This window comes from Saccoglossus kowalevskii, chromosome 8 (assembly GCF_978046115.1).
Source record: "Saccoglossus kowalevskii chromosome 8, keSacKowa6.1, whole genome shotgun sequence".
Lineage (NCBI taxonomy): Eukaryota > Metazoa > Hemichordata > Enteropneusta > Harrimaniidae > Saccoglossus > Saccoglossus kowalevskii.
In genome coordinates, this window is record NC_140648.1 from 24809508 (window position 1) to 24837175 (window position 27668).

The 27668-nt window shown below is 34.4% G+C and overlaps 1 protein-coding gene across 1 annotated transcript; it reads left to right on the forward strand.

Moving 5' to 3' along the window:
* Window positions 1-754: 754 nt before the first annotated feature.
* Window positions 755-26280, forward strand: LOC100373514 (GATOR1 complex protein NPRL3-like). The gene is made up of 13 exons (XM_085502403.1): window positions 755-929; window positions 1721-1814; window positions 5802-5934; window positions 6692-6751; window positions 7379-7608; window positions 13913-14015; window positions 14650-14841; window positions 16457-16563; window positions 17575-17701; window positions 18881-18934; window positions 20456-20582; window positions 22503-22701; window positions 23603-26280. The coding sequence occupies exons 1-13, from the start codon at window positions 815-817 to the stop codon at window positions 23763-23765; spliced, it is 1704 nt and encodes a 567-aa protein (XP_085358529.1). The 5' UTR covers window positions 755-814; the 3' UTR covers window positions 23766-26280.
* The last annotated feature ends 1388 nt before the right edge of the window (window positions 26281-27668 follow it).

Sequence of the window (27668 nt, forward strand, 5' to 3'; positions counted from 1 at the left end):
TGGCGACTCTGAATAGCGGTAGCAAGAAATCACGCTAGGCAACGGAGCAATCAAAGGATACCGAGTGAATGATCGATGCCTGTCTGATTCGTGTTATTGAACAACGTAAACGGCGCAATACTACTGGCATGCAGCGGCTGGAGACGTTATAAACTGGGTCGTTAGATTCCGCTCGTGTTTATAACATAGCATGTTTGCACATCTCAGATGAAATTGTATGGTTACAAACTCTATTGAACGAAAATTGCTTCTAAAAAGGAAAAGTAGGATGGATAACAATGGAAAATACGGCGATGATTTTGGTGAAGTTATTTATAAAATAATATTTGTTCATGGTGAATATCGTTGCAAAACTAATTGCATAATTTTAACAATATTGTGAGATACATTTAGGGCGAATGCCGAGGAACGACCATTTTGTTAAATTTGTTTAGGCAAAACTTTCCGACACTCAATGTAACTGCTGTCTCTTCTGTCTATAATGCCGGTCATCATATAGCGAGTACATTGTTCTCTGCAGCATGTTGTATGTTGGAGAGTACATTACAGGGCAATTTAAAGCCATAACGGTGTACAGTTTTGGATTCCTTCTCTTCAAAATGTATGCCGTGAGTTTATAGAGACTCTCCAATAAAAATGGGGCAACTTGACCGGAGGAATTGCACGTGACTGTTGGCGCTACGTCTGAACTTTGGTGAACTTTCTAGCAAAGCACTGTGGGTCATACTACTACGACCTTGTGATTGGCTCTCCTGGTTCCAATATGGCGGCGCCCATGTGAGGACGATCGTTTGAGCGTAAGCTTTTTTTAAACATGTCCAAATGTAGCCCTATTGCAGTAATTTTGGTATCATCGGGTTCGAGAGGAGAGCGACTGCTGTTCAGATATCCGTATGAGTTTGATGAAAACAAAGAAGTAACACAGTTAAGTAAGTTAACGGTCTCAGTGCCTGTCAGTGCCACCTGTGTTATCGGAAGTTGTCAACAACAGTTTACTTACCCACCACGAGCGTTGGTACAGTAGACTTTACTACGGCGCACATTAAGCATCTAGATATGTAGTTCTGGTCCTGAAAACAAAAATACCTTCTAATTTTGTTCACATTCAATTATTATTCCTCCTTTGGGGGGATTTGTAGAGCTTATTTGAAGTAATATCCACTTTTTAGTCCAGTAACCCCTCTCCCTTTCTCCCGAGCTACATACGGCTTTTATAATTACTGGCATGTTACTGCTGGTGCGGTCCCAATGGAAACGAGAACCCCCAAATTCACAGACCTGTACATAGAGCGAGTATACTATTAAAGTACAAATCTCCAGAATTCCCACTGGTGTCAGGTCTATTAGGCCCTGGTCGTTCATGATCCTGGTAAATAAAATATGTTACGGCTCTGGTTTCGATATTACAGCCCCAAAACAGGTTGGTCGTTGCGACCCTGCCTGGTATAAATTATATTTGATATGTGTTCATATCTGGTGTTAATATATTGAACGCACAACAAATATATGTCCAAACCAGGACGTAATGTCTTTTTTTTTTTACCAGGGCCAGAATGTCTAGAAATCCTCCCACTACAATGTACCATCACTAGTCTTGCTTACATTGGCTTTCTGTGGAACTACCGGTACTGCTTGATTTAGTTTTAACACTAGGTGGTGCTACTATAGTTTGCTCAACCATTCATAAATTGACTATTTATCAGTGTATATGTCTGTACAGATTTGCCGCATAATCCATATGCTCTTATAGAAGAAGATGAGGAATCCAAAGATGGCAGAGCTTGTAGTACTATAAGTCAGGGGCAGCTTGCGGGGTAAGTGCTCTTTGCTGATTTATTGAAGTTCACATTTTTAGCATGTTCACATTTATTTATTTGTGTCTCTTTACGCTAAGGTAAACTAATGGGAAACACAGGGATGTTTGCGATATGGCATGCCTGATTTGGAACCACTTTGGATGTCATTTTTTCATAACACTGTTATGAAAAATATTACTTTTAATATTATATTTAAGTAATGGAAATTGAAAAAAAAAGTATTGAAAAGTCTGATATATTCATTGACATACAGGGTCCATAGTGTTTGGAAAATTCTTTGACAGTGTTTGGATTTTTTGAGGTCTGGAAAGTCTTTGAGTTGTCTTTAAATTACAGGAAAAATAAACAAATCTTTGAAAAGTCTTTAAATTTCTTCATAGTTATTATTAATTTATTTTAAAAAGGCCCATTTTCTTCAGAACTACCATATCCTCAGAACGTTTGGTGATGATGTAACATGTTGGCCTGAATTAAGGGTCAAAATGTATTGGAAAAATGCAAGAAGGTTTGGGAAAAGGTCTGGAAAAGTCTTGGAAATCATTTGGCTCTTTGTGCTATGGACCCTGAAATAAAAGTATTAAAAATTAAAAAAGTTTTTATCAATATTTAATATAATTTTAACACTCGGGGCTTAAACTTTCTTTGGTGACTGTTTCCAACAAATTACAATAATTCCAGGCACTGATTTGACGCTGAAGTAGTGCTAGATGTTGATAACTTACTACAAAAGATTACACACTATGTTTTCACATTTACATAAGTTGTTACAAATAATGCAGACAGCGCACCGGAAGAAAGCTCCGCCCATAAAAGTGGCAGTACATTAGTTTTGAATTTCTCCTCCAATAAACGATCGAGGCTCTCAACTTAGTTTTGTACTTCAATTTGCGTCACATGTTATTTCAGTGACAGGGCGCACACAGTGCACAGCACTGTAAAGAACGTTATTTTGCAGAACCAGCTGACCGACTGATCATGACAGAATTATTGATCAAAGTGTATTCATTATTCCTGCTATGGAAATATCCGTATCACGTCGATGTATATAACTGAAAACTGCCTGCAACAAATGTCCTATAAAAACTTCATCCAGTATATCAATAATGAAATTGAATACATAAGTAGTTCTCGACGATGAGAACCAAAAGGTTGATGTGCCACCAAATAATCGCTTTAAAAAGTTTATCACTGACAACACACAATCACACGTCAGGGGAGGGTTGCCGCCGTACACAAGTAGTTTTTATCGAATTTCCCGTCCGTAAATGCGCAGTCTCAATGTTTTATAATATTCGACATAGTCTATAACGTTGTCAGTTTCCTGGCAGCATACTCTCGGTGGTAACAAACCGTTTGACGATATTATAAGCTGTCTGCTTTGAAACACCATTTTGATCTCTAATCTCTGCAAATGACAGTCCACAAAAATACAAATCGACAACTCTTGTTCTCACTTCAACTGGTTTTTTGACTCCTTGCTTCTCCATCGTTGTGCTTAAACAACTTGGACAAATGCCGATTTGTAGTCGCAAACTACACGATGACCGACCAAAAGTGAATGAAAGACAGGCGCGCCTCAAAGTCTAGGTGTACCTGACTTTGTAGCAAAAATATGTGTATATTTCTAGTTACAACTTCTGTAAATTTGAAAACAAAGTGTGTAACCTACTGTAGTAAGTTATCAACATCTAGCACTACTTCAGCATCAAATCAGTGCCTGGAATTGCTGTAAATTGGTTTGAGAGTCCTAAACTGTATTAAATTGACATGGTTCACCTAAAGGCAGTTGAAGTTTTGCACTGCTTTGAATGCAACTGTGTGTATATGCAATGCATTATGAGGGAGAATATTCTGTTGTACAATGTATATACAATGGAAAAAATATTATCACATTGGAACCGCACTAAATTAAATTTAAATTAAACAGCTCCAAAATTCCGCGATTGCAAACGGCACACACGCATATATTTTGAAGCGTTTCGTTCAAAGTAACGACGTCCATCAATCTGAGTTTTTCTTTGGACTTTTCGAATACGTTTTCTGCAACTTCAGACTGCAGTTTCTTGGCTGAGACGGGGAGGAAGTTACAGTCATCAGATTCCCTTTCAGATTCAGTAGACTCAGATTCACTTTCAGAAGAGCTGGAAAAGTACTGTTCGTAATAAGAACCTCGATCGCTGTCACGCAATTTTGCTTTCGTACTCTCTGGCATTTTGTCCGATGTTGTCTTCTTTTTCCTGCCTCTGCATCTTTTCACTCCGCGTGGCATGTTGGAAGCGTCTACGTTCTGTCTGTTGGACCAGTTGATCACGCTTGCGTATATAAACAGGAGGCCAGGACAGGAAGTCACACACCGAATGTGTGCGTAGGCCAGTAACATATTTGCATATACTTGTATCAACAGTGACGTATCAATCAAAGAGCAACGTAAACACTCTTTCCGGATTTTTAATCACATACGCGTGCCTTGATTCCCTATATTTTAAAATGGATTTTTGAGTAGGTTTCACATATGATAGAGCTCCAAAACTTTAACAGTTTCTGGCCAAGACTGTCTTGGTAAGAAAAAGCCAAAAAATAATAAAAATCACTCCAAGTGCCCATGAACCTACATCTATACCTTAAATGTTTTAAAAATTTGGGAATTCATACAAATAATATTGTATTTGCCTGTATTAGTAGCATGGTGTGTCTATGATCAGATATTTAATGATCCATTATACTATACAGACATGTGCTTTTAATAGAGCATACATGGTACCGGTACATGGTACTTTTCGTAATAATTTTATCATGATATTTTTACTCTTTTCTTAATAAATTGTGTGATGACCCGATATTTTTTTTTAGATTTGGTCTCCTCGAGGTAACCTTATAATAATGAAATCAAAATCTTTTTTTTAGTGAAAGGTGCTTATAATTTTTAAACAATTTGAGTTGTTCTACAGGCGTGTATAAAGTTGTCAAACAGAGCTGTTTGCAGTAAATAAAGTTGAAATGAAAAAGCATTTTTACACTAGTGTCAATTGTTTGAACGATGATCTATGAAGTACCCTATTCAATTCCAACTATACTAGCTAATAGTGGCGTTCGTGATTCTGGACTCAATCTCTGTCCTGTTGGGTGCTCAGGACCGAAACTCATCATGTGTTGAAATTTGCTGCCTGAACGCTCGGCATGAACAGAAATCACACCTTTGGTGTTGAATTTAAGAGAACATATGCTGATTCATACTAGTATGAAATGACGATGAAGGGAAGTGCAGCTATATATGGTTGGATGCTATAGTAATGAATGAAATAAATTCAAACCGTCATCAGCCACACATATTTATGTGCTGCTGCAACGGTTTTTTTGTTGTTCCAATGCTACATCACCATGAAAAAACCATTGTTTGTCAATTCTTCTTTGCCGTTCATGTGTACGATGACTCGTGATAAATACCGTAACAGCAAATAAATATAATTTCAATATAGCAATTATTATTATCATCATCATATGCGTATCGTTTTCCATGTTTGTGTCAAATATGAGATCAACGAATGAGGGCGTGATTTCGACACGAGCTGAGTCGGCCCCAAGTGGATCCAGACAAACATGAACACGACTGCTGTAATCCCTCTGCAAACACAAAGGATTACAAATTTCGGGAATCTCAAGATCCCATAACATGAATGTAGCAAATGTTCTGCAATATTTATTCTCATGGCCATGTTTAGCTCCCCTTGTAAAGAAAGTGTTTATGATTACAAATTTATTGAGATCCTTATTTTTTTTAACTACCAGTCTCAACTTAGACTGACATAACATTTCCTAAAGGTCTAGTGGTGCAAATAGATTTTATTGCTTCATCAATACTTAAATCAGTTGTCTATTCTGAATTGGGGTAATAAAACTTTATATGTGAGCAGTATAGCTATTTATTACACAATGGCAATTCTAAAAATAATTTACTTAAATGTTCGTTTTTTGACTTCTCAACAGGTACTCTGATGAAATTCTGGCTCACATTTTAGCTACTAAAACCGAACTGTGTGGTCGGAAATTTGAGCTGAAAGTGGATGATATCAGATTTGTTTGTCACCCAACGATAATACAAGATGTCAATTCCAAGTTGGTATGTGTTTGATTTTGTTTAAGCTTAGGAAAGAAATTCTGGTTCATGTGTTAATATGAAAAGGGCTGCATCACTGCACTATTTTGTTTTTTAATGTCTTACAAGAAGAACAAAAGTTATTCATTAGATATTAGATTACTGTTTGGTTACTAGAACTAAGTTGGATTCACTCACATGACACCCCTCCCTCCTCTCCCTCATTTCAAGAGCTGAATATAAAAAGAAATAAAAAGAAAACTGCTAATTCAGCAACCGTGAAGATAATTTCTATCAATCATGCCTGTATTCTTGGTCTTTTTAACAGCCTGTACGCAATTACCGGTAGTCATTATATAACATGCGTCTATGTGGCATGTTTTACAACATTGAGTTCATGCAGCAATTTCATTTCTTGTCCTAACTTTTTATTCTTTCCTAACTCATGCATTACATCTTTCAGTTTCATGTTCATATTTATTTTCTAATAATAATAATAATTCATGGCCAAAAAGTTAGAAGCCGGAAATGGTGGCTGAAAGTTCTATGACTGAAACTTTTATGCACAATATAATAGTACCTTGGCAACTTGTGAAGTCATTAAGCAAGACATTGCTTATAAAAAATATTCTTGAAATCAAAGGATTGAAGTATACAAAGTATGATACAATACAATGATGTTAACACCTGAAATCTTTTGTTGAATATGAAAATTCATCTTTTTTAAACCAATATTTCCAATAAAATTCTAAAATATATTCTCTATTTCTACATTCTATAGAAAAAACGAAGTAAAGAGGCGCCAACTATGATTCTTTTCAATGTAGTGTTTGCGTTACAGGTTAGTTTGGGACATATTTTATAACAAATGTTTATGTTACTGTGTAGTATTAGTATTGTATGCACTTACATGAATTACAGAGGTACTTCTGTGGTCAAAATATTTCCTACTAGTAGTTTAATAATCCAGTATACAGGAAATGCAATTTTGGTGGGGCTTACGCGCACTTGTAATAATATGAACACTGTATCTTTCATTCTCATCATTCTTCTTGTATCTAAAATTTATTTTACAACCATCTTCAGATTTTCGGATCTTCAGAAATGTAAAAACCAAACTTAGACAATATTTGTCAGCTGTTAGGATCAAAGCATGGAAATTGTTTTCGTGTTGATATGAAAAGATCTGAATGATTTGTCATACTTTGCTTCCAATATTGATTGTGTAATATTTAGTATCCTGATTTAGAAAAACGCTTACTGTAGGTATGATAGTGCTTTGAATGGCTAATGTACACTTCCCCAGATTTAACCATCAAAAATAAACACTGTTTCTGATGAATTCTTCATTTAGCTTGATGTTCCTTTTCAACAATAAGTGTTGACACTCCAATAAATGATGAACACATAATAAACACAGAACTTTCTGTGCGCCAAAATCATGAAGTGTAAATCTCCCTCTATCCAGGGTGATGTGTTCCAATCCGTGGTCCACTGCTATCACGATCTTTCCAAAAGATTGTCCATAGCTTTGAAACATGAGGAAAGACGATGTGGATTCCTGAGTAGTCAAGCACAGATAATGCTTTCAGTACATGATGAAGTGGCAGCGCTCCCCGAAGACTGTCTTGACTCGCCGTTCAGACTGATGTTACCAAAAAGTAAATTGTGCAGAGACTTGAAAGATGCTTATGAAAAGTAAGTTTTTTTCCTGAATTTGACTGTTCAGTCACCAAAGCACAAATAATATTCAGCCTTTAAAATAAAATAACAATAATGATAACTCGAAAAACTTAACCAGTATGACTCTAAAAATTGCACTCACGCTTGTTGCAGTATGCAAGTATTTCATCGTATCTTGAATTTTGTCTTTACTATGTGCTGTATTTTGTTACTTTGAAGTCAGGTAAGCCATGTTTATAGTCAGAAGGAAACTTATAAACTCAACTGTATTAATTCAAAATCAGTTCATTCAAATTTAAATGTAACAACATTGTTTGGTTGAGCATGCATCTCTCTGCATTCCAAGATGTGCTCACACATAAATTAAAATGCGTTTAGACAAGCACATGATCATAAACTGTATAACTGTTATTTGTCATTTGAGTATAATTTTTTTTAAATAATTTATAACGTATCCGCCTTACTTGATTTTAGTATAAATACATACAATATTCATTAAATTTCTTTCTCATAATGCATTGTGCTTTTGAATACACTGGGTTTTAATGTAGCTATCTATAATTAGAGTGACAATGAAGTTGGTTTCAATACAGAGCCCTGTACAGTATTTAAGTGTGGTGTAATCTTTATTTTCCTACTGAAAGCCTCTGTGAATAGCCAAAATGAATTTTGTGTTAAAAATGAACCACTTTTATAGAAAAGCAATTAGTAAAGGTTGATTATATGTTAAATTACTATTACATATGATTGTCTAAATATGCTATTACTATACTCTTTGAGACAATAGTGTACTCCTCCATTGTATTCTCGCTATCCTGAATCTGTGCAAACATTATAACGTTTAATTTGGGAATGACACTTCCTAAAACATTTTTGGTGTAGCAGGGTTTGTGTGACATACAAATAAACCAATAATACAAACTAAAAAATGATGCATGTATCAACTTAAAATATGTTACACTGGCGTAATGGGGCTTAAATATGAATTGCAATGTTCATTCAACTGTATTAAGTTTATCTTAGGTGGGCAGGCTCGCATTGTGTGTCAGTTTAGGTTGTTATATTGACCTGTATACATTGTTAAAATCAAAGTAACATAGAGCTAAATAAAGATTAGCTCCATGTTCCAAAAAGTTTTTATATGTACCAGTTTGTATATTATTATGTCATTTGACATGGCCATGAATTGTTACTATAGTAGTGCTCACGCTACACGAAGTACGGGTTAAGATTTAAGCTTAACTCGCATATTTGCATTTTTGCTAGACCCAATTGCGTTCACGCACTGCAAGGGCCAGTCCTTACGGGCTAAGGGGCGCCATCAGCTGGTGACCTTTGTTAATTAAGCCGCTGTTTACGAAAAATCCTTCTAATTTAACTTGCATATCCTGCTAAGCATTTTTCCTGTTCCTCGGCGAGGTGTTCAACTGTCTCAAGATTTCGCTGTCTTTCCATATACTCAGTAAAGCTTTTGTCTCTTCGTCGCTCCAGTTTTTGCGAGGGAATGAAGTTTCATACACACTGAGCTCAATTGTCATTTTGGAAATGAGAAAGTTGCATATATTGGATCACATGCATAATATTCACACCTAAAGGTTGCCACAGAGGGCGCTTAGCCCTGGGCTTAGCGTTCACGCACACTTCGTTAGCCCATGCTAAGGGTCTGGGCCGCGTCTTAAAATCATATCAGATTTTACCCGTAATTAGCATTCCTCAGCCCGTGCTAAGCGCTCATGCACGTTTTCTCAGCATGGGCTAAGGAATTGACCTTTTAGCCTGTGCTTAAGGAGCTGTGGTGAAATGCAACTTATAAATGTTACTTATTACTGCTTGAATGAAAAAGTACACAAAAAAGATAAATATACGGTCAGACAAAACACCATTATGCGCATTATTTAGTGGTTGGCATATTTACATCTTTTGTAAGAATTGCTGGTGATTACGCCAGATTATGAGATCCTTATCTTTTTATTTACAGTCGCAACTTACGTTGAGGTTGTAAATTTTTCTAGTAAGGACATGGTATAAGTTTCTCCATAATGTTTGTCTTCGGAGAGACTTAGATGAAGTACATGTTTATTGTGTCTTATCAGTTGCACTTGAACTATAGCTTATTTGTAAACAGTCAGTGAATGCTAGTAGAACAGTAATGTTTGACAATGGATTATTCCTTGATTGGTGTATTTACATAACCATGGATACTTACATATCACTGGAAACATGCACAACTTCTCTTTTAATTTACACCATTTTCCGTGAAATTATTCTCCTGACAACAGGATTAATATACAGTAGCACTAGGCAGCACTTTGTTTTCTCAACTTTCAATAATTATTGTAACTAGGATAGAATAGGATGGGATATGGGATAACTATGTCACTGTGACCCCCCCCCCCCCCACATGAAATCATAAACCCTTTTCTCGGGTGTATGGTTCAAATGTGTTCCACAATTTACATGCTTTCAAACAATAACAGACAGAGATTTCAAAAATGTCACCACATCTTTTCCACTACCACAAATGTATCTGAAATTCTATAAGCTGCGACCTGTGATGACCCTGCATTTTGTGATGATATCTTGCAATTCACATCGCTTCAAATTTAAATCTTCATAACGCATATCACTGAAGTCACATACTCTTATCTTTATGAATCATACTTATAGTTGGTGATCATGTTAGAAATCTCGCATCTTCTCTGGGTCCTCAGGATAAACTTTCAAGGAGAAGTTATCAATCATTGCCATTGCGTATCTGTTTTCTTTGTGTTTCCCCAAATCTATAAATGTTAACATTGTCAACATTAACAGCTGGTCAATTTGTTTTACCACTGCACAGCCTATTTAAGTGAGTGGGTGGGTTGTCTGCCCTGGCTGCCTTGGTGTCCATCATTCATCAACGGTCAAATAGGGGTAAAAGGTCATCGTTTATTTTTCCACTTGTGTTATAATAGTACAATGACCTAATAATCCAGTTCTATACTGAGCTAGTGTTCGATTGTAGTTATGTATATATGGATCAGATTAGGTTGTAATACGGATTGTGCCTTATTTCACTGAAGTTTCATCATGTACCTTAATTACGTTCATTTACAGCAGAGAAGCACTTCATAAGTGTGACAAACACCTGTATTTGAGTTTTGTTTTTGACTCCCATGTGCGAAGCACAAAATGGGAGTCTTTGCAGTTAGTGTGTCTGTATGTGTGTATGTGTGTATGTGTGTATGTGTGTATGTGTGTATGTGTGTCCGACTGTTCCACTGCTATCTCAAGAACCATACATCGGTTTTTGATGAAACTTGGTGCATAGATGCTCTGGGCCAATGCGCAGATTTGATTAGGTTTTGGTAAAAATCCATGCTCGTTAATTACCTAATTTGCATGATAATTAGCTAATTTTTAGCTGTTCTATGACTGTTCCACTGATATCTAAAGAACCACTCATTGGATTTTGATGAAACTTGGTACATAGATGCTCTGAACATATGCGCAGATTTGATTAATTTTTGGTAAAAATCCGTGCATATTAATTACCTAATTTGCATGATAATTAGCTATTTTTTAGTGGTTCCATGACTGTTCCACTGATATCTAAACAACCACTCATTGGATTTTGATGAAACTTGGTACATAGATGCTCTGAACTAATGCTAGGTTTTGATTAGTTTTTGGTAATAATCCGTGGATACTAATTACCTAATTTGCATAATGATTAGTCAATTTTCGGTTTTTCCACTGATATCTCAAGTACTAATCATCACATTTCAATGAAACTTGGTACATAGATGTCATACGACACTGCACAGACCTGATAGTTTTTATGGTAATATCAGTACATATTAATTACCTAATTTGCATAATTAATTAATTTTCAGCATTTGATATAAGTAGTTAGCATTACATTTCAATGAAACTTGGTACTTACATACTCAAGGACTATGCAGAGATTGATTGTTTTCGATAAATATTTGTGCATATTAATCACCTAATTTGCATAATTAGTTAATTTTCAGCTTTTCCACATGTATCTCAAGTACTAATCATCGCATTTCAATGAAACTTGGTACATAGATCCTTTAGGACTATGCAGAGACCTGATTAGTTTTAGGGTAAATAATTGTGCATATTAATTACCTAATTTGCATAATTAATTTTCAGCTTTTCTACTGATATCTAAAGTACTAATCATCATATTTCAATGAATCTAGAATTATGCAAACCCAATTAGTTTCCGGTAAATATTTGTGCATATTAATCACCTAATTTGCATAATTAACCAACTTTCACACTGATATCTCAGGTACTATACATCACATATCAATGAATGTACATGGATGCTGTAGGACAATAGACAGACCTGAATAATTGTGGGTTAAAATCTGTACATATTAATTACCTAATTTGCGTAATTAACCAATTTTAATCTTTCACACTGATATCTAAAGTACCGTAAAAACTCCAAAATTTCGACTGGTTTTAAATAATTTGTGTTAGAAATGTGACGTGTTTTTAGAGTCAAAATTAAGGTGCATTTTCGGACGGTCGAATTTTTCAGAATAGAAATCAGCAAAAAAAAATGGGGATGATAGACAGTGTGCTTCATTAGTTTTTAAAAAATGCAATGTCCGTCAATTGACGTAAACTTCCTCATGTTTCACGGTAAAAGCAAAGGTCGTGGCCGAGTTGTAACTCAAAATCTAAACAAAGTCATCAATCAGTGAGTATTATGACAAGCAAAACAAAACATCAAGACGCGGAGAAGAGGTCAGCACAAAACTAATAGGTCAAAAGACAAAGCTGTCTCGCACTACCTAGGAAAACTTGCGAATGTTCGAAGTACAGGTACCCATTGGACAAAAGATACATGGAAGTTTAGCAAACGATCTCCCCGACCCAGTGCAATGTATCCGGTTAGAATCAAAGCTCACGTGTCCCTTATTTGAGCACCGTACCGGTGATTTGAGGGACCAAATTCTGCCGTAAATTCGCCCTTGGATTAAAAAATATAATGGGATTTAAGAAAATAAAATGGGACTTTTAAGGTGTATTTTGGCGTCATTTTTCGGACATTTCAATCAATCCTGCCGGCTAAAATAGAGTCTAAGTTTTACCGTAGTCATTGACGTTTGTCTATTCAAGAGTACACGTGTATGATTTTTATCGTGACTAGCGTGAGCGGGTAAGCTTCCTTTCGAGAATGAGCTGTTATCACTGTGAACAATGTTAAATTATTCTTCAGATGACCAGTTTATTTTTTAAAAACAACTAATTTTTTTATTTAAAAAAAATCATGCCGTTTTCGCATCATCCAGCTTTTTGATTGGTTAATTAGCGATTTGACCTATTTGACCTAAGAGAACATGGCGGATATCCTACAGCATCAAACGTTTATACGAGATCGGAATCATTCGCTTACGATGAAACTAAGTTGACTTTTATTTGTATTTCATAACCATTCAGCAAATTTATTTTGTGTACATTATTATAATCACTACTGAGTACAGTAATAATCAACAATTCAGAAACGCAGCATGCCGAGATTTTTGTGTTCGTTTTTATTTGAAACTTCGTTTATTTAGAATATATTTTCGTTACCAATAAAATAAAAATCTCTCAGTCAATCAGAAACCCGGATTCATGCCTTTGAGGAAGGTCCCGTTTGAACGCTCACATCGTTTTTTTTTTCGTTTGGGGGAAAACTAAAACTGGTCGCAATTTTCGAATAAGAATGAGTCGGCAATTTTTAGTGGAGTCGAAAATTTGGAGGTGAATAAAACACCGAAACCCGGCAAATAAATAGGCGTTCAAATTTTTAGAGGGGTCGAAATTTTGGAGTTTTCACGGTGCTAATTATTCCATTTCAATGAAACTTAGTACAAAGATGCTCTAGGACAATGTACAAACCTAATTAGTTTGGGGTAAAAATCTGTTCATATTAATTCCCTAATAAGCATAATAATTCATAATTTTTTGGTTCTAATCACATTTCAATTAAACTTGGAGACATAGATTTTCTGTTACATTGCGCAGACCTCATTAGTTTTACACTCAAATCTGGTCATATTAATTTTCTGATTTGCATAATTAGTTTTCAGCTAAGTAATTTCGAATTATATTTAATGTGTCTCCAATACTCTCAGCACATGGGAGTTCTTTCTAAGCTTTCTTTGATTGTTAATGTTGATCCATCTATGGTGTATGCAAGTTTAAATGTCTAAGAATGATAGCAATTATTGCACATCGCATATACAGACTTGCCAGTGATTCTCAATACAAACAAAAATCATTATAAGTTTATTTTTAATTTATTCGATTTCAGTCTATGCAGTTCAGGAGTTGTGAATTTGCTCATTAATAACTGGATTCAAGTCAGTTTTTGTCTGCCACATAAAGTACACAATGTGGAACAAATGCGTATTGATGTAAGTAAAAAAAAATATTATTGGTACTGGTAACTAAAATTCCATCTTCTGTCTAGAGAACACGATATTGCACCCACTATGGTGCAGCACCCTGTATGTGTATAGCTACCTGGGATGTACTATAGAAAATAATTTTTTTTACCAGATTTAAAGTTACATACCGGTAGATATTCTCTAAGTTTTGAATTCTCTGGGTGTGTGAAGGAAACAATACTAATGCCTTCATTGTGCTGCATGTTTTCAAAGAATCAAACATTGTATACTGTGGGATATATTTTCGCTTTAAGTATTCTGCAGTATGTGAATATCAACCATGGCAAAATATGATGTTTTAAGCAACTTCAGTTCTTGTCTGGAATAGACATGATATCTGCATTACAATTACTACGTAACAGTGAGATCAGGTACAAATGGCTTTAGTTAGACATCTGGATCACGTTTATCTTTGTTTGCTGTTTTACATACTATCCTGTTATTTAATTATAGCTTTCTTAGCGAATAAACCAGTTGTTAGTTGACCACAACATCGACTTGTACATACTGTCCAATCTCGCCCACATTTCTCCATCAACATCTTATATAGCACCCCCTTGTGGGGAGGATGTTTCTTACTTTGTTTTTATTCTGTACATAGCCTGATGTTATAGAGAAGAGTCTAGCTGCTATTAGACCCTACCATGCAATGCTGTTACTGGAAGAAGAAAACGAATTGTTAGAATTTTTACCGTTAGACTGTTCACCCTCACTTATTAGACTAATAAAGCTGACTACACCACTAAAGAGTTTACAACTGCTCTCTCAGGACTGTGACCTGGCCTTATCACAGGTACTGGTGTTTAATAATTTAAATATAATTTTTAACAAATTCAATTTTTAAACTAAGACATTATGATGTTTACCATAAAAATACATTGTTTGATTAAATTTGTCAATGTATGTTATGCTAGAGAGATTCATTTCCTTTTTTATTAGTCCTCGTCTCAGGTGCAGCCTGAAAGGCTGATTATTGATTCTTATTTCATTTTTCAGTCTGTGACTTCTCTAACATTTTTCTCAAAAAATCTGCAGCAGATATCAATGAAACTTGACAGGTTGATGAACAAGTCTCTGTTGAATATGCACATAACTTTTTTTTTCCAGATCTGAAAATCTTTGAGTCTTTTTCATCCAAAACTACCTCTCCCTACTGCACTGAGAGAACAACTGAGCATGCTCAGAATAAATAATTAGCTTAGATTGTAATACAGATGGGTCGTATCATTACCAATCTTAGTAGAAAAATGTAGAGGGGTGTCAGGGCTACATTTTGATCTGAATTATAGTGGTGTTACTGAAACAAACCCAGGTCCTGGTAATATACAAAGACCTGAATTAACAAAAAAAGTCAAGTTGTTATTAAAAGTACATCAAGGTTTACTCACATTTATAAATGCAGTTTCTTGAACTACATGTATGAGACATAGTTTGGTTGCACTTTTAGACCCGGGTCAATGAAAGTTTTCAGTTATCAGATTAAGGGAAATCACTTTATGATGAGTTGTACCCACATAGACTACATATTAATTCAATTGTTTGCAGATGTTCCATGTATTATTTTAACATGAGTATTTTATAATTAAATAACGGGGACTGTGACATTCATGTCTTGTTTTATTTTATTTTGTTTAATAATAATATGCATTTAATATTTTATTTATTCAATTTATTAATTATTTGATTTTTTAAGTTTTTGTAACTGCAAAAGCCCATGTGATGATAGGTAAAATAATAATACAGTAAGTTGTACGTAATTAACATCAACAAAAAATCACAAAATAATAATAAATATAGTGCCAATAAAATACATCAGATTTTTATCAGATTACTGTGATTGATGCACACAATTACAGCCAGTCCTGAGTGGTCCTTGCATGTAATGCACTAGAAACTGTAAATAAACTACCGTTCATCAGTGATCTATTAGCTTTTCTAAGTTTTTCCTTTACTTCAAATTTTACTAGACTCTACCCTCTCTAGCGGTATCTATACCAAAATTTCCCTTTAGTGCGATTACTTTTACGTTTTTTTTTCTTGTGTGAAGTTGAGAAGCATTTTTCTAGAAATCTGATAAATTGATATTTCTTCTTGTCTATGACATTGAATGAATGAAACAAGTGAACTTTTTAATTTCGCCGTTGGGGGCGCACTTTTACTATGCCCATCACAGGTTACTGAAGCATTGTTTCATGATTTGATTTAAATTGAATGGCTGGTAGCCATTTTGTTTTAATTCTTGTGTGTTTATACCTTTTTCTGGATTCTCTTTTTAACTTTGCAGTTGGAATAAAATATAAATGTGCACTTCACTGTGCCATTTTGGTTATAAATACATGGTATAAATTGCTAGCATAGCCAAGATTAGAGATATTTATTCGCCATGATTTGTTTTTTCTCCATTACAGGTTTTCCAGCTAGTTGGTCATTTAGTATACTGGGGTAAAGCTACTATTATCTTTCCACTGTGTGAGGCTAATGTCTATGTACTTTCACCAAACTGTGACTTACGAATGTAAGTGGCTTTCTTTTTGGACACAGTTCCAAAACAAGGAATACCGATATTTTGTTGTTTCCGTCTCATATGTTTAGAGCTTACATCTATTTTAGATTATCCATGTCTGTGGTTGCTTTGTGCGTTTTAAGCACTATTTGATATATTTGCCAACTTGATTAGACTTGAACATTGAACAAAGTAAATCAGCAATTAAACTTTGGATTATATTGCCCTCTATATAAAAAATAATGTTATGCTTGTATTTTGCTCATTTTAAATGCAGAATTTTAAGGCAGAATGCACATAAAAGTGTAGTGTTACCTTATATGTTCTATCAGTAGAGCATACGCTTATGTACAGAGGTATTTTTATGGTCAAAATAAGTCATATTTTAATGTTTCAGTACACAATAAATACTATTTTTTGTTTATATTATTATGGAGTTGCGCTTCTAATAGAGCAAATACGGTAGTACAACTAGTACCCCAATGACTTGATAACAAATATGTTATCATACTAGAAGGAACAAGATGGAAATTAGCTTCACTTTTTCATATAGCTGTAATCAAAATAGTAAACTTTGTGTATTATATGAATTGTGTTTGGCATATAACTTCTAACTCCAAACCCAAGGCTCAAATAAATATTTCACAGGTGCTTGTGTTAGAGCAGGTCTAGGTGACACTGATATAGCTTATGGTGGTGGTTGTCGTTCACCCTGCAATTAAATTATCATAGAAACACTTGTCACACAGTCCCAAATATTAAATAGGTTCCTGAGACAAAATAACAGGATGTGCATTTTTCACTCACAAATGAAAAAGTCAGGAGAGTCAATGATGTTAATCAATGTCCTGAGTGGTTGTCAGCACTGAATGTTATAAAAGCAATGCACAGACAGTACTGTAATTTTACATTATTTTATGATTTATTTTGTGCACTATCAATGCATGACGTACATTTTCAATGTATATATACACATCTCAGGTCAATCAAGGGTTATATAAGTTTTAAATTTTCTGTCAATAGGACATCACCGCTGGTAGAGGAATTCACAGACAAGTTTCCAGGTCAATCATTAACAGCAGTCTTGTCTAATTTTTCATTACCATTACCATTTGGAGAACATCGGAATCCGCTCTTTGAACAACAGCAGGTATTATTATCGTTTTATTTTTGCGTCTATCAGTTCTCTTCATTTGATAATTTTGAGGGTACTTGTAATTACAAAATCTAGAACTACTGAAAACGAGTGAGTTTATGAAAGAACTGGTCAGTGATTGTCTTTTGCTAGTACATTTATTCACAAAACGTTTACCTGCTACCAGTACATATTTGTTTTGTGTTTTCTAATTTGATGATAATCTCAATCAATTCTGTTTACACAATCACAACCTTTACCAGCATCCACTACAATCTATGATGTCATTGGTTAAAATACTGTGGAATACTTTATTTTCGCTGGAATTAATTTTCGCTGAAAAGGCTTTTTGGGTGTTTTGTATGGAATTTATTGTCACTGATTTTTTTGTGAAATATAGGAAAAAAAGTAAATTCGCTTGATTTTATGTTCACGAAATCATCCCTTCAGCAAAAATAGCAAACATAAATTCCAAGTGAAAATAAAGTATTCTACAGTATGTTTAGAACATCAATATGCATTTTGTCATGTGAATAATTACTCATGAAGACATTCAATTTAAACAAAAACTAAAACAGCAAGTAAACAAAAACTAAAATAGCAAGTGTCATTATAACTGTTATGATTTCTCAAGGGATTTGTTCAAGTAATAAACTGTGATTCACAAGAAATCACTGAAAAGTCACAGGGAAGTAATTCAGTTGGGGCTCCAATTGTGGTTATTGTCTGCGTATATCGTCCATCTTTGATCTGAATCATGAGCTGAATGGCATTCTGTTTTTATGTCAGTTTTATCTTTAGTAAGATCTTGTAATTGTAATCGCAATTCATGAAAATCACTGCCATTGAAGTTTTTAAATTAATTATATCTTGTAAAATTTGCAAATAATTTTATCTCATGAGATTGAGCGCCAAAGTCAATCTTTGTTATCTTTCATATAATAAACCTGCGTAAGTGTTTTCATATTTTTTTCAAAGATTTTGATTAACGCCTGTAGTAGATGAGAAATTATGTTCATTTGGTTCAAAATTTCAGAAGAAATTTTAGAAAATTTCAACAAAAATAAGAAAAATGTTGGTTTAAATTGTGGAAGGGCGACCATTTCTTGGTCATCATAATTTGCAGTCAAAATAATCTTATTGTTGCACATAATGCATTGTTCTACTAAAGGTTTTTTTGTTGTTTTTTTTCAGCTGGATCAAGTAAGGATAGTGATGTGGTTATTACAGAATAGATTACTAATACAGGTACTTTTCATCCTTGTAATGGCTTCTGTTCCATGCAGGAATGTATTGTTACTCTCAGTGGCTGACACATTTCTTTTTGGAACTTGTTAAATAGGAGATGACATTATGTGAGAGCATGTAGGACTGAATTGCATATATGAATTGTAAAATATTTTCTGATTTACCCAGATGTTGTGAAAATAATACTGTGACCAACAGTCATTCAGACCAATAAATCACAGCACTATTCAGAAGTTTTGGTAAATGAAATAGTCAATTAAATAGGATCCCAAACAATCACAAACATTTGGACATTCTTTAATTCATCGAAAATTTACTGTTTGGTACATGTTGCCTATGATTCATGCAAATTCAGACGCTAAGCTTAGGGGATGATGTCGGAGTGCAACTTTACTTTGGGATCTGAGTATACTTTTTTAATTCACTGTCGATTGCTGTCAACCACTTTAATTTTGCAAGAGACACATTTTTCATCACGATGAAAATTTGTTTCTGAACCCTACAATATGGAATGTGTGACTTTTGCAAAATTTTGCCATAAAATACTGAAATCACAAAAAAATGTCTAGCAGTGAAAATTAAATTGCTTACAGTATACCCCCAGTATATCAAGAGTGCCGAGTTTGAATACTTGCACATGAAACTAAAACTGTACAGTATACCCCCAGTATATCAAAAGTGCCGAGTTTGAATACTTGCACATGAAACTAAAACTGTACAGTATACCCCCAGTATATCAAAAGTGCCGAGTTTGAATACTTGCACATGAAACTAAAACTGTACAGTATACCCCCAGTATATCAAAAGTGCCGAGTTTGAATACTTGCACATGAAACTAAAACTGTACAGTATACCCCCAGTATATCAAAAGTGCCGAGTTTGAATACTTGCACATGAAACTAAAACTGTACAGTATACCCCCAGTATATCAAGAGTGCCGAGTTTGAATACTTGCACATGAAACTAAAACTGTACAGTATACCCCCAGTATATCAAAAGTGCCGAGTTTGAATACTTGCACATGAAACTAAAACTGTACAGTATACCCCCAGTATATCAAAAGTGCCGAGTTTGAATACTTGCACATGAAACTAAAACTGTACAGTATACCCCCAGTATATCAAAAGTGCCGAGTTTGAATACTTGCACATGAAACTAAAACTGTACAGTATACCCCCAGTATATCAAAAGTGCCGAGTTTGAATACTTGCACATGAAACTAAAACTGTACAGTATACCCCCAGTATATCAAAAGTGCCGAGTTTGAATACTTGCACATGAAACTAAAACTGTACAGTATACCCCCAGTATATCAAAAGTGCCGAGTTTGAATACTTGCACATGAAACTAAAACTGTTATGAATTGATTTTAATCTCTTTAAGTAAATACATTTGACAGTATTTGACTTTCTGTTATGTTCCAGCATCTTCTTGATTTAGAGAGCTACATGGAATTATTGTTCATTAGTTAATATACTTGTGGTGTTAACCATAGTTTGTTATTTGTTATTTTGTTTTAAGATGCACACCTATGTTTTCTTGGTGGCTTTAGACATTTATCTCGATCAAGAGGTTACCTCATTGAGGCCACATAGGTTGTCTGAGCGGAGTTTTGGTAGTTGTGGAAGCACCGCTGAGAGTCCGGGATGTGAGTATTGTAGAATGTAAAACCATAATACATATACTGGTTAAATTTCACTTTAATTTTGACAATTGTGTTTTATAGTGTTCACATGAACAAAAACTCTATCTGTGTGTTTTCTATAATGCACATGGTTGTTCGCTTGTTCCTCCTATAACTAAGTTTAGCCAATAACTAACAAGTATCCATTTACCGGTACATATTAGAGAATACAAACAACGTTGAGAGTCACATTGCCACTTACTTTTCATCGTCCTGTCTGTGTTACGATTTGTGTAACTGTAAATGCATTAATTATTCACAAAATTTTAATTTCGCTAGTTTCACTGATAATCCGCTATAACATTTAATTATTCACTAGGTTTTAATTTCGCTAGTTTCACTGATAATCCGCTATAACATTTAATTATTCACTAGGTTTTAATTTCGCTAGTTTCACTGATAATCCGCTATAACATTTAATTATTCACTAGGTTATAATTTCGCTAGTTTCACTGATAAACCGCTATAATATTTAATTATTCACTAGGTGTTAATTTCACTAGTTTCACTGATAATCCGCTATAATATTTAATTATTCACTAGGTGTTAATTTCGCTAGTTTCACTGATAATCCGCTATAACATTTAATTATTCACTAGGTGTTAATTTCGCTAGTTTCACTGATAATCCGCTATGACATTTAATTATTCACTAGGTTTTAATTTCGCTAGTTTCACTGATAATCCGCTATAACATTTATTTATTCACTAGGTTTTAATTTCGCTAGTTTCACTGATAATCCGCTATAACATTTAATTATTCACCAGGTTTTAATTTCGCTAGTTTCACTGATAATCCGCTATAACATTTAATCCACCTGTCAAATTACTATAAGAACACAGTGTCTCCAAACAAATATGTGAACTTAAAAAACCAGTGAATATGCTCAAAATAGTGAAATTGAATGTCAGTGAAAATGTATGGTTTTACAGTAGGTCTGGAGCAAATACTGGATTTGCTGTATTACAAGCACATCTCTAATAGAGGTTCATTAAATAAAAAGCATGTATTATATACAAGATCATTAAAATATGAATTATTTTTTTCATAGACACACTTCTGTTATAAAAATATAAATACGGTATACACATTTTGGGAGCAGAACTGTGAAGTTATTTCCTGATATCAATTATTTGTGGGGCTGGTTGATACAAGTGATATCATGGCCTAGTATAATTCATGAACTGAAGGTAGTGGATAATACAGCCCATGATGCCACTAGTGGCAACCAGGTCTAATGAATAAGTGACATCAGGACAAAGATAGACAAATTCAAAGTACTGTAAAATACTTTAATTACGCTTGGAATTAATTTTTGCTATTTTTGCTGAAAGAATGATTCAGTGAAAATAAAATCCAGTGAATATACCTTTTTTTCTATATTTTACATTCAACTCGTCAAAAATCAGTGAAAATAAATTCCATACAAAATACCCAAACGTCTTTTCAGTGAAATTTAATGCCAGCTAAAATAAAGTATTTCACAGTATACTGAATTACACTTATGAATCGTATGCTGATAAGGCATGGCGGTAAAGCTTGTCGGGGGAGACTTATTTGCAGTTAGGGTGTTGATGGTTATCGGTAATCACCAGAAATGTAACTCTTCCATTGATATTTTTACAGATTAATAAACTTTCATTCGAGATTGAGCTCGTGTCACTACACTAATTGTTATCCAATACATTTCTCCTATTGCTAGAATAAATATGATACCACCACATGATTTGTTTTTCTCTGCGTACTGTTCAAACGTGCATGCATAAAATGTTTAACGAGAATATTGTGACATTTAACATACCATACATTTACTAAATACATCGATGTTGGATGTTCCTAGTACATGTGTCATATTGGAAACATTTTTTTTTAAATTTTTTTTAGTTGGATCGGATGATGTAACAGTGAGTCAGAGTCTAGAAAGCTGTTCGTTGAAGTCTACAGATGTGGGTAGCGATGAAGATATACAACTAAAAAAAGGATTAAGCGATAATTTATTATCAGAACTTTCAGAAGCCGAACAAGCTAGTGTTTTGAGTATACCTGCCGCCAGCAATGAGGAAGATCTCAAATTGTTTGCAAGGTTTGTCTCATCTATCATGTCTGACTGTCATTGGATTTAATAGTTTGTTGTTGTGGATGTATATTTAGATTCATGTTGGTGGTTATTCAAATTACTCTTGTATGTTGTTAGCTGTAAATATTTTAACATTTATAAAATGTCGATTCAAATTCAATTGTGAAGTTGTGATTAGATATAAGGGCACTGCACTCTGTGTGTGAGACCGATTGCTCTTTGGACAACGCTAAGGTCATTTCAAAATTGCATTCATCCACACCAGTGACATCAAAAAGGAATGTTGTTTTTAGTTTTATCAAAATATTTATAAAATAACTATAAATCACATCCATTGGTGATAGGAAATGAGAGTAACAAGACACGCAAATATTATTTCGCATATCGCTATGAAGATGACACTATTTAGACACTATCATGGCTATATTTCTAATGACCACAAACAATAATAAAATGGTAGACAGTTGGCTACTCAGTATTTTACAAAAATGGAAGGTTGTAGACCACTACCCAAGATACTGCTCATGAGCAGTACAAATTGTACATTTCGCCTAGACATCCAAAATTGTAGTATTATGTACATGTATGTGCCAATACCTACATTTAAAGAAGATGTCCAGCATGCACCTAGAAACAGGAAGTGAGCACCCTCTAGTGGCCACTCTAGCAATAAAAACATACAGGTCAACATGAAAAAGGTTGGGTTACCAGAATTTTTTTTTTTATTTTTTATTTGGTCTAAGTATTTAAACCAGCTTAGAATAAACAGCTATAAAATTGCTACACTGAAAAGGTTTTTATTTTGTAATCTTATCGTTTTATAATTTATATAGTGTGCAGTTTTAATATTGATAACCCTTGATGATTTGTAGTGTAACTCACAACATATCATGTTCATCTTTTCTAGGCTATGCCCATACTTTCGTGGAAAACACCACCTGGAAGAGATCATGTATTATGAGAATCTCCGAAGGTCACAGCTGTTAACGTTGCTTGATAAATTCAGAGACGTACTCATCACATGTTCTCACCAAGATGCTGCCACAATAACCTACCAGGAATTCCTGTAGACTCCCTAGTGCACTGTCCACAATAACCTACCAGGAATTCCTGTAGACTCCCTCGTGCACTGTCCACAATAACCTACCAGGAATTCCTGTAGACTCCCTAGTGCACTGTCCACAATAACCTACCAGGAATTCCTGTAGACTCCCTCGTGCACTGTCCACAATAACCTACCAGGAATTCCTGTAGACTCCCTAGTGCACTGTCCACAATAACCTACCAGGAATTCCTGTAGACTCCCTAGTGCACTGTCCACAATAACCTACCAGGAATTCCTGTAGACTCCCTAGTGCACTGTCCACAATAACCTACCAGGAATTCTAGACTTCCTAGTACACTGTCTATAAAAACCTACCAAGAATTCTAGGCTCCCTAGTACACTGTTCACAATAACCTACCAGGAATTCCTGTAGACTCCCTAGTGCACTGTCCACAATAACCTACCAGGAATTCTAGACTTCCTAGTACACTGTCTATAAAAATCTACCAAGAATTCTAGGCTCCCTAGTACACTGTTCACAATAACCCAACATGAATTCATCTATATTCATCTACTACCTACCAGATATTTATTCACACCTTCTAGGAATTCATCTAGACTCCCTAGTACACTGTCCAAAATAACCTAACATGAATTCATCTATATTCATCTACTCCCTACCAGATATTTATTCACACTTTCTAGGAATTCATCTAGACTCCCTAGTACACTGTCCATAGTAACTTACAAGAACTTACTTACTCCCTAGTACACTGTCCACAATCACCTACCAGGAATTCTTCTAGATTCATTCTTCTAGTAATAATATTTGCGACTTGAATTAACCAAAATGTAATCAGGAATTAGTGCTTTTATAATTATTATATACAATATGAAAGTGCAGAGTATGAATCTACATTTTGATTTTCAAGAGGACTGTTTAAATCTCTAAAACCCTGGTATAAATACACATATACTGTAAACATCACATGAAAACTGTTTTATGAAAAAAAGAGGACCATCATCTGATAATTTTTAAGCTAATTAGTAGGGGCCATTATGCTTGTATTTTGATTATAAATACGAGGGGGGGGGGGTAATACCAGGTAATTCTGTCCATAGGTGGAACTAAATCAGTAATACTGACGTCAAATCGCTTTACACTTGCAGGAGACAAATTTTCACGAAGTTTTGTAACAGTGAAAATATTTGTGTCAGATGCCATAAAATCCTTGTATCGCAAACATGTCTAGCAGTGAAAATTAAGCCAAAAGAAAAAAGATTTTGCTTTTCACTCTCACTCAAATTTATGGGATGACGTGGTTTTAATTTTGTTTTTTGTATTAGGATTATTTATTACCAGAACATTTTACATAATACTCTTCAATATATGCATTGATTTAAATCGACAAAATATTCTTTGAAACTGAAATAACTAGTAAAATGTTAAAAATCAAAGAAAAACACAGTGAAATCAAATAAAAAAAAAATATTTGGTGTGTTTATGTATGGCATTGAGATGTACATGCGTACCAACACCAAGTAAATTGGACAGAGCATATCAAAGTTAAGAGCTGTGAAAGGACACATGGACTTTGTCCGCGAAGGCTAAAAACATTTCCTTATTCTACCATATGTGGTACATGAAATTACAACAACAAAATGTGCAGGTTACAACCTGACATGCATGATACCGAGAAACAAAATCTATTTTTGTTTTTTGCCCTTACTTTTCATCATCTATTTGTATATACACAGCATGTATAATTAGAATTAATTATTAATATTCATACATTGAGTAATTAAATTAATTGACTATTTTTGTCATTCTAGTGACTGTATTTTTTCAATACACATGGTGCAATATTTAAAAAAAAAAATTAGTAAAATCTCACACGTCTATCTGAACTGTTATGTACAATGTAAAACTAATGTCTGATTTCTACCAGTTCTGATATTGTCTTTGGTCATCCCTCTCCTAACCCATACACCAGACACCCTAGTATTTCTTTCATTCTGGATGTCACAGTACATGCGCTAAACATTTTTGTTTATGCACCATATGTTTTGGTTTAGGGATTGACAATTTGAAACTCTGGGAAAGAGGGAGAAAAAACAATCAGCATGGAAACAAATTATGAAAAAAAATTATCCTGGATAATCTAGAGCAATAAAAATCCTAAAAATGTTCGATTGCAGGAGTAAAGCAAGGAAGATTACTACTGCATCGCAGTTTTTAATAGTCAACCCCTTTTGCTGCAAAGTGACATTTTTTGGGTAAAATATCATTCATAAATGTATTTATCAATTAACAATATCTTGTATAGTTTCAGCCTCAATGTTGAGTACCAGTAGTAGTACCACAGATACGTGCCATCTTGGATTTCAGAATAATTTTCCCATGAGCCTTTGATTCCATTGTATTAGACATGTGATTATCATACATCTCATGATTGGTTAAATTTTAGAGCTTATTTTTTCATCCATTATTGTGTGGCTTTACTGAATTAAAGCATGACTTTATTTTATACCAAGTTTAATATTGTTTTTTTATTAATCAATGCTTACCCCCCGGTAGGTTTGAATGTTACATGGAATGAGCAGTTTTTCTGTTCTGGACTGCGTACACACCTGTATACTTCAGCTGACAACTAACGTTAGGCTAAAAAATTGTTTCAACTCTTAAAGCATTTCAATCTTACTCAGATTTTGCATGCTGACTCTATCTTTTTATGGTAAAACTGGTTAGTTGCCACCGAGGGTGCTCATTCACCTGTTATGAGATGCATGCTGAACAAAATCTTCACATAAAAAAAAATGTCTTGTATATGTACATCGTCATTATTATGAAAATTTCATTTGCAAAATGCTCCAGCATGGACCGCAAGATCAAATAATATAATAAAAAGATTTACCTTCCTTTACCCTATCATTATTTTCAAACTTTTTATTTAGCCTTACCATCAGTAAAAAATATTCAGTGTTCCTACCAGGAAAAAGCTGAAGCACAAGATCTAGGAATCTTGGACACTAAGTACTGCAAAAGCAATAATTTTAACTGGTATTTAAAATCTATTTTGAGTACACTGAATTCAAACTAATGAAATTTCAGAGAAACAATGTGTCCTATTGTAGTTTTACATGACAATTTAATTTAGCAAATTTCACTCGTCTGAGTGAGTTCAACCCCATGAATAATTAATGCAATGTAACAATGTAAAGCTACAAAGATGGTAAATCTAAGGCGGTACTGCCCACTATTTCAGGATAACAGTGCAAGGATGCAAATGTTTATGCAAACTGTGTTATAGTTCAATTTGTTATCCCATAGTTTAATTTTGTCAGTAAATCAGCAATTTGTTGCAAGACAGAATGGGAGAAATGGTGCCTAGTTTGGGTGTAAAATTATGTTTCATTTGAAGGTGTGCAAAGATGGGTCAATTTCAAGTGTTCACACTAACTAGGTTGAGTAGACAACATTTGTGAAAATGAACGTAAAAAAAATGTTCAAGGCATTTTATTTGAACAACTGGGAACCATATTTCTTCATAGGAAGATTCTATACAGGCAACATCTATTCATAATTTTACTGTGTGTGTTTTAATCTTATTATTGATTATAAAATACTGTAACGTCTCATTGCAAACAATTAAGCTGATTGGTCAGAAAAGTCACATGACATTACACATTAACATATAATGCAGTATGCTGTTACAATTGTGTATTTAATTTATTAAAGTGTGTTGTTCGTTTGGACATGTGTTCAATATGGGTCCAATGCAATGTACACAACGCATGTAAAATACAGCGTCTGTTCACACAAAATATGAACATTTGCTGTGCTATGACAACTGCTCGTTAATGTTGCAGCTGATTGTGAAATCTAAGTCAATGATGCTTGAATTCTTCCCCCTTGCGGCGTTATTCA